The 8,451-nt window shown below is 44.7% G+C and overlaps 1 protein-coding gene across 1 annotated transcript in view; it reads left to right on the top strand.

Moving 5' to 3' along the window:
• The first annotated feature begins 7,444 nt into the window (after positions 1 to 7,444).
• The window catches only part of GAP43 (growth associated protein 43), a 59,116-nt gene continuing 58,109 nt past the window's right edge, over positions 7,445 to 8,451 (top strand). Inside the window, exon 1 of the mRNA XM_072358261.1 lies at positions 7,445 to 7,736. Coding sequence (XP_072214362.1) covers positions 7,707 to 7,736 — 30 coding nt within the window. The 5' untranslated portion in view covers positions 7,445 to 7,706. The remainder of the gene's footprint in view (positions 7,737 to 8,451) is intronic.

The following is an 8,451-nucleotide window of genomic DNA, read 5'->3' as shown; positions in this document are numbered from 1 at the left end:
ACTATACACCAGTTGTCTGACCAAGCCCTGAGCTCAGCATTTTGGATAAGGGACTCTCCTACTTTAATTGGATGCAGTGAGGTTTGTGGTGTGGAGCTCACTGCAAGGGAACAAACCCTCTGCATGTGACATGCCTGTTGGACAAACTGAGAGATATGGACTTTCCTCTTTCTATATCTTGTGTTCAACCTGAATGAAGTCAAGATGAAGAGAGCTGCTTTTTAGGATCTTAAGGTGGATGTTAAAAATGCTTCAGACTTTATTTCCAAAAGAGCTGCAGTGATTCTACGCATGTGAATGTTTACAGTCTTCCTGGCCATTTAACTCCTGATAGATTTCTGCTGTTTTACCATCTCCTTGTATAGCTCTGGATAGGTGAAAATATCAGTTCAGTCCAGCACCTCACACTACAAACACTCTTCTAAAACCCTCTGTGGTTTGTGGAGCTTGCTGCTATGATCCTGGTCAATAGATGGCCTGGTCTTCACATGTTTGTGACTGAAGCATGGCCACAGTCATTCGCTATAATATTCTTAATCCTAAAGGCCTGAAAGTTAAGTAAAATCTGATCTATTGGATGCAGCCCCCACATGCAGCACTGCAGTGTTAAGGGAATGGCAATTTATCAATGAAGAAGTCAAGGAGGGAGTGAAACAGCACTGGGATAGAATCCTCTACTTTGATTGCAGTATGAAGTTAGAGCAAGACTCACATCTCAGTGCACGCCTCTGTCTCAGTCCCATCACACCCAGAAGCAGGGAGCATCACAGATATCCCTTAGCATGACACTGTAAGGTGACCAGTCTGGATGCTGTCAGCAACTTAGCCATGACATTGCAGGACTTGGCTACAACAGATATAGAGAAGGCTGAGGTACTCAATGAGTTCTTTGCCTCAGGTTTTACTGGCAGACAGGATTCTCACATCCCTGAACCCCACAGCCCTGAATTGAACGTCTAGGTAGGAATTGGGAGAGCAAACTCCCTTACACTGTTAAGGTGCAGCAAGTCTGAGACTGACTCATGAGAATGAATGTGTACAAGTCCATGGGGTCGGACAATATGCATCCCAGGGTCCTAAGGGAGATGGCTGCTGTGGTTGCTGAGCCGCTCTCCACAATATTTGAAAAGTCATGGCTATCAGTCAAAGTCCCCAGTGTCTGGAAAAAGGGAAACATTGCTCCCATTTGCAAGGGAGTAAGGAAGACCCAGAAAGTTATAGGATGATGAACCTCATTTTTGTGCCTGGGAAGATCATGGAACAGATCCTCTTAGAAGACATGTTAAGGCACATGAGAGATGAACAGAGGGGATATGAGACACCCAGCATGGCTTCATCAAGGGAAGGTCATGACTGACCAGTCTGGTAGACTTCTATGATGGAGTGACAACATCACTGGACAAAGGGAAGGCAACTGGTGTCATCTGCCTGGATTTCTGCAAGTCCTTTGATATGGTCTCCCACCATATCCTTTCATCTATATTGGAGAGAGATGAGTTTGAAGGGTGGATGATTCAGTGGGTAAGGAATTGGTTGGAAGGTCACAGCCAAAGGGTTGTGTACTATGTTGCTCTGTGTTCAGGTGGAGACTAGTTATAAGCGGTATCCTCCAGAGGTCCATCTTGGGGCTAGTACTCTTTAACATTTTAATAAATGACACAGATGATGGGATTGAGCTCATTTTTAAGTTTGCTGATGACAGCAAGCTAAGGGGTGTGGTTAATAGAGCAGAAGGTAGGGATGCCATCCAGAGGGACCCCGATAAACACAGATGGTGGGCTCTTGTAAACCTAATGAGGTTCAGCAAAGTGCAAGGTTTTGCACTTGGGTTGAGGTGATTCCAAATATGTATACACACTGGGAGAAGAAATCCTTGAGAGTAGCCCTGCTGAGAAGGACATAGAGGCTATGGTTAATGAAAAATGTAACATAGATCAGCATTATGTACTTGCAGCCCAGAATGCCAGTGGCATCCTGGGTTCAATCAGAAGAGGGGTGGCCAGCAGCTTGATGGAGGTGATTATTCCCCCTCTACTCTGCCTCCATGAGGTCCCAGCTGGAATACTGCATGCAAGTCTGGGTCTCTGAACAGAGGAAAGATGTGGAGCTTTTGGAGAGGGTCCAGACAATGAAGATGATCCAGGGGCTGTAGCAATTCCCTTATGAAGATAGGATGAAGGAACTGGGCTTCTTCATCCTGAAAAAGTGGAGGCTGCGAGGAGACCTCATTGCAGCCTTCCAGTATTTCAAGAGAGTTTATAACCATGAGGGAAATCAAATTTTCACGTGGGTAGATAGTGATAGGGCAAGGGAGGATGGTTTTAAACTAAAGGAGGGAAGATTTAGATTCATTTGCTGAGTCTGTGCTACAGCAGAAGGGACTGCTGCGTTGACCCTGTGTCATCCTGCCACATATTTGGTTTGGTTTGTAAAGTATCATGTTCTCCAATGGCGTACTGTAACTACAGAGAGAATAATAGAGGATAGGCTGACTGCCCTCCATGATGACATTTTACTTGTTGACAGATAAATAAATGAGATTTCATTTTATTGAAGAGTTATGATATTCAGCATTAAGCTGTTCTGGCAGATAGCTACTGTGTTTGCATATTTATTTATTTATTTATTTATTTTATGATTCTCAAGCTCAGCAATAATTAATAATGACCTGGCAGTTGTGAGGACCATTCTTTGTGCACGTTAAAATCTTTCTACTCTTGGTTCCACCCAGATATTGAATAAGCCACACAAGTTACATAAAACACATTTATTTTTTTTCTAATAATAAAAAACGTGGAAATTTTGGAGGCCATTTCATATTATGTTTCCAATTGTAAAGTGTTTTCAGTACTGTGAACCAGCTGTGCAGGTATGGGAAGAAAAGTGGAATTCACTGGGAATAAATGCAGAGCACCTGCGAGTTGGCAGCAGTTGCTAACATCACCTACATTCACAGTGGCAGAGGATGAGCTACCAAGCAGTTGTTAAAGACACTGAATGAAACAGAGCATTCCTGGACTGGCATTTTTGGAAGCATTCCAGATAAGGTATCAGAATTTAAAAGATTCAATACCACGCTGGCATTGTGAGTATTGAAAATCAGGGTTTTAAAGCCATTTATTTCAACTTGATGAACATGGACAGTCTTGTCAAAATAAAATAGGCTCTCCTCTTTTAACTTTTAAACTCAGGATTAACTGGAACCTAAGGTAGCATAAGTAATCCTTATACTGGAAACCACACTCCCCCAGGGAGATTCCTGAATGCATCTAAATCAGGCTAAAAAAAAGGAGTTTGCTCGTAGTGTTAAGCTATACTATTTTGTGTCAATAGACTTCAGATGACTGAAAGTGAGGCCAAGTGAGACCGGAGTCGGATAGCTCCTGAGGACACTAAAAATGCAAATGGGCCAACAGAGGGATTTTCAGGAATGCCTATTCAAATGAGGATCCTAAAAAATCTTTGTAAAATTGGCTTTTTTCCCTTCAGCATGAAATTTGGCTAACAAAAGGCAAGGCTACCACTATATGTGGAACATATGAATAAAGAGAAAATCCAATCTATCTCGCAATGAAAGCAAGTCGTTCACTTCAGTTCTGTTTATACTGAAGCTTTAAATATCCTTGGTAACAGGACTTTCACAGTGCTTCTCTTGAAAAGACGCCTCTTCAGCTTAGCTTGCTTACCACTAGGCTGGCTCCTATGGGCAAATTGTCTTTCTTTAGCTTGCTTTTATTTAACTTTGTCTGGCCAGGGGATTAGCCTGATGATAGTCACAGAAACTGGTTCAAACCAGGTGATTCTTTAAACCAAAACTGAAGATGATCTTTTACTATAGCACCTAGATTTGCAGCTGAAGATCGTTCTTTGAGCCAGTATGGACCATTTGCTACTGGAGTAACTTCAGGCACTGATCAACCTTGCAAGAAAAGCCAACAGGGAAACAGCACTGGTTTCTCAGTTCCCTTCACCCTATGTTGCAACAACCACCAAAACGTGTCATTACTTTGAAATTATCTGGAGTCTTTTAAACTGAAATCATGGCTTTGAAATAAAGAATTAATAATTATTTTTACATTAACCAAACTTTCCTTCACAGAGGAGGGACATGCAGCACACACCAAACAGTAGGCTATGTATCACTCCAAATGATTCCTTTCTCTTCTTGAGACTTACAGCTTTTGAAAATACCACGCTTCTCCTCCTCAGGTGTCACTTAGTCGAGTCTCACAGATGAAGCATTTAAAGTCTATACCCATTGTTCATTCCATCCTGCCAGCCCTCTTCCCCAGTTCCCCGTTCATGTTGTTCTCTGGAATTGCTCTTCTTTTTACTTGTGTAGGATCAGAACTCAAGGTCAAAGGAGCCTTCCAGGGCATGTCTGCACTACACAGTGCATGCAGTGTTATCCAGAAACTCTGAAGGAGTGGGGAATGAGCCAGAATTGGCAGAACAGTGGAGAAACAGAAGTGTCGTTTGCATGAAAGCACCCTATCTTGACTTAGTGACGCTGAGAAATGGGGATTCACCTTTTCTTGAGTTTTGATTCTGATACTCAATAATACCTTGGCTGTAGTGTGTGTCTTTAACTTCATACTCAGATTCCTCATTCTCTTCAACTTCTCTTTAATTGCTGTAGACTCACCCTTCTTTTTCCTTCTATGTGGTAATCAGATAACTTACCCTACAAGTTGAAATGATGACATAGCCAAAATGGCTGTCGCTGTCACAGAGAGCAGAGATCAGTGCTGCCCCTCCGCTCCCTGTGAGGAGCGGTAGGTCACCATGATACTTCCCCTTGGCCTCCTCACATATAATCATCAAACACATAATCATCAAACGTATCATTGTCAAAACCACGCAACTGGGTAAAGAATGTAAGGCACCACTTTTAAAAGTACTTAAGGGGTCTTGATTTTTAAAGGCGTCAGGAACTAAAATAGGTGGTAACTCAGGTCTCAGTATCTGGCTCTTCTACATGAGAAGATTAAATCAGAGGGAACTCAAATGGGACTCTACAGTGGACTGGCTGACCACATGCACTAACTCCACATGCACATCAAACTCATTAAGGACATTTGACTTTGTGACAGAAGTGGTTTGCAGTGGGCAAGAGTGTTGAGTGCTCATGGGGCTGGACGTGAAGCAAAGAAGCTCTGTCTTTGGCTCTGGCTTCAGGGGATGAGCAGCAACCCCAGATGCATTCAGGACATTGGATTCACTTTCACTGGCTGTACTCATGCAGTCATTCAGCTGCCAGCCTGCTCGTTGTCTGAGTGGGTGTCTGGGAAAAGTGGGGGCCAGGCAGGCTTTCCTCACCAGGGCTCCCTACGGCAGGGAGGTTCCCTAAAAAGGCCTTTTTAGTGGGAAGAACATGAGCTTCTAAAACACTTTGGAAGTGTGATTCATCTGACCTAGTTTAGGCTCCTGCTATAGGATGCTCTGAAACACATCCTACAAGTTCCCATTCCTCTTCATTGTCTCCAAAGTGAGTCCAGGGTTATATTCTCAGAGACGTGCATGCTTGAACAGGGCGAGTTCTATATCCCAAGGGCATGTATTGTGTGGGGCAGCAAACAGATCTGAGCTCACGACGCGTTAATTTTGTTGTGAAGATGAGCCCCAGCAACACCTGAAGCTGGGGCAGAGACTCACAAGCCCCATAGGCGTATTCCAAAATGCCATAGCCTTGCTTCTCATTGCCTTGCTTCTCATTGCCTTGACATGGATTTGCCAGCAATGGTTTATGCCACCAACATCCCTTCCTCTGATCTGATGCCAGTTGTTTTCTGCAGATCCACTTTTCACTTGTCTTCTTTTGTGATTTCATGGTTTGCCTTCTTTCCCTCTGCACACGTCTTCTGAAGATGAATCTAATTTTTGCTATTTAATCCTTTGGTCTACTTCTCTGTCAGCTGGTGCTCAAAACTCTTCCCAGTTTAGTATCTTCTCTGCATCTCATTACCGTGCCACGGTTTCCCTTTTCTAGACCGTAAATCCAGGAGTAATATTTATACCTGTTTAACTCTAAAAGGCATTTCTCTTAAACTACACACAGATGTAGCTAGATAGATTCTCTTTGTAATGCTGTTTACTTTCCTTAAAAAAATATGGGGTGCTGGGAATTGCAATGATGTCATAGCAACTGAATATGATTATGCAGGAGTCTGCGCTGAGGGGTATTCCAGAAACTGTATCTATATCTGTATTTATTTGTATCTGTGTGAATGCTTGCATTCATAATCTATTTAGTTATATTTACACATACTAATAACCCAAGCCTTTTTTTTTTCTTCTCTTTTGTGAGCAGTTTCACGTTACAGTAAATTAGGAGTAACTCCATGGCGTAGCTGAGAAGTTGATGTAGTGACATTAGTACTATGAAAGAGAACAGCATTTGACTGCGCCTCCAAGACACGGTAAATAAAATAAGCTAAATTTGAATTTTGGTAGATGAAATCCTGAAAATCCAGCAGTCTTTTTATATTTTTTCACATGCTCAACATTCTCCTGCTTTGCTTTAAACATTGCCTGGAATATTTTTTCACAATGACAGATATAGCCACCCTGCTCATATATATCCCGAGAAAACACCGTGCTAAAACTTTCAAGACGTGTTCTTGGAGGTGTGTGTGTGTGTGCATTAATGCTCACTCCAACTTGCTCATTGCCATCATCTCCCATCCATGCAGACCCATACCTTTTTGCCCCCACACGTGCATAGGGATGGTTGTGTGTGAACGTACACATCATCTCCTTTACCACAGTTTACAGAAATTTGTTGTCTGAGATCAATAGATGTAGAAATCACTTAGGCGGGGAAATTAATATAGAACTATAGAGAAGGGAGACGGATGACTTCTGTAGTGCTATTTAAACAAAAATAATAATAAATCTGTTGCAGGGGTATCATTTTCTGTGCCTATGCAAAGTCTATAGGATGGTCATAAGGGACAAGAGAGAAAGCTGTCCAGCTGTGTGCAGCAGGACATTGCCACGGGGGTTTATGCCTACACGTATGGAGATGGCAGCATGTGCATGTATGTTTGCGGGTGTGCAGGGGAGGGGGAGGGGGGGCTTCTAACAGCCATTTTAACATATTTTCCAACTCCCGTTTAGCTGACAGCTCCCACCTACGGCACGTCACCTGTGCATGAAGCACACGGCATGTGGCAGCAAGAACCCCGCTCCCTCGTCTCCCCTCCGTGCCCACCCCGTGCTCCTCCACGTATAAATCCCACTCCCGACCGCGGCCGGGGGCTCGGGTGGGAGCGGGGCTGGGGGCTCCCGCCGCGTCCCCTCTCCCCAGTAGTCTCTGTACAGTGGAAAAGGCGTCGGGTAATTGGGTCCAGATTGGAGATGTTAATTATTCATGAGGCTGGCCAAGGGACCTGGGGGGGTTGCGGGGCTGGGCGTGGGGTGGGCCGGGGAGGGGACGAGTCGGGGAGAGCCGGGGAACAATTCTGGGCAGGGTATAGGGAGAGGCGGCGGGTGCATGTGCGACGAGCGGTGGCTGTGGACCTTCCAGTCACTGCTCGCTGCCCTGGTGTGTGTGCGTGTGTGCGTGTGTGCGTGTGCGAGAGAGGAGAGAGAGGGAGGGAGGGAGGGAGGGAGCGGAGAGGGTGGGGGGGAGAGATAAGAGAGAGAAGAGGAAAAGGAGAGAGGAGAAGGAAGGAAGAAGAAGGAAGGAAGGGGACAATACGATCATGCTGTGCTGTATGAGAAGAACAAAACAGGTAGAACTGCAGATTTTTATATTTCTTTCTGCTAAGAAATCTCCCAGGCTCTTGGTCGCCCGTGGGGTGTGTGTCTGCCCGCATGTGTGAGGGGCTTGGGTAGGGGCTGGGGCAAGGGGGAGGACATTTCAGCTGCTTTCAGCAGATGTCTCTTTTGCAATTCTTTAGCATCTTGCGACTGAAGGCTCTTTTCACACCCTTCAGCGTGACTGCTTTGCTTTTCCGGGGCTGCTGATGTGGGGAGGGGGGGGGTGGCCTGTGTCCACATTTGGGGAGCTACCAGCATCTCCCCGCTACTATTAGTATTATTTTTATTGCTTTAATTGTGATCCGATGCATTGCCTGCGATTTTCTCTCGGTGGTTCTGAGGGTGTGGATGTGGGGTGGGGGTGTGTGTGGGGGGGGAAGCTGGCAGGAAGCGTGATGAGATCTGGCTCTACCTTGGAGATAAAGGAAGCGATTCTTCATCATATGCCAAGAAAAGAAAGGATGCCCGGTGAGCCTTGATCCCTGGTCAGAGTGCTTTCTATTGCTCCTGGCTCTGATGAATGGGAGATGCTTTACGGGCATGTGCTGTGAGGTGGCTCGGAGGACAGGTGCATTCATTTATTATTTTTTTTTTTTTGTCTTACAACAATCCGAGCAGGAATTAACTTGAAGCTTTTTTTTTCCCCCTCCAACCTTTGGCATAATGAAAAGTGTAATTAATTAATAA

Source organism: Excalfactoria chinensis, chromosome 1 (assembly GCF_039878825.1).
Source record: "Excalfactoria chinensis isolate bCotChi1 chromosome 1, bCotChi1.hap2, whole genome shotgun sequence".
NCBI classification, from domain to species: Eukaryota; Metazoa; Chordata; class Aves; order Galliformes; family Phasianidae; genus Excalfactoria; species Excalfactoria chinensis.
The sequence above is the reverse complement of the archived record's forward strand: the minus strand, read 5'-3'. Positions and strand labels throughout refer to the sequence as shown.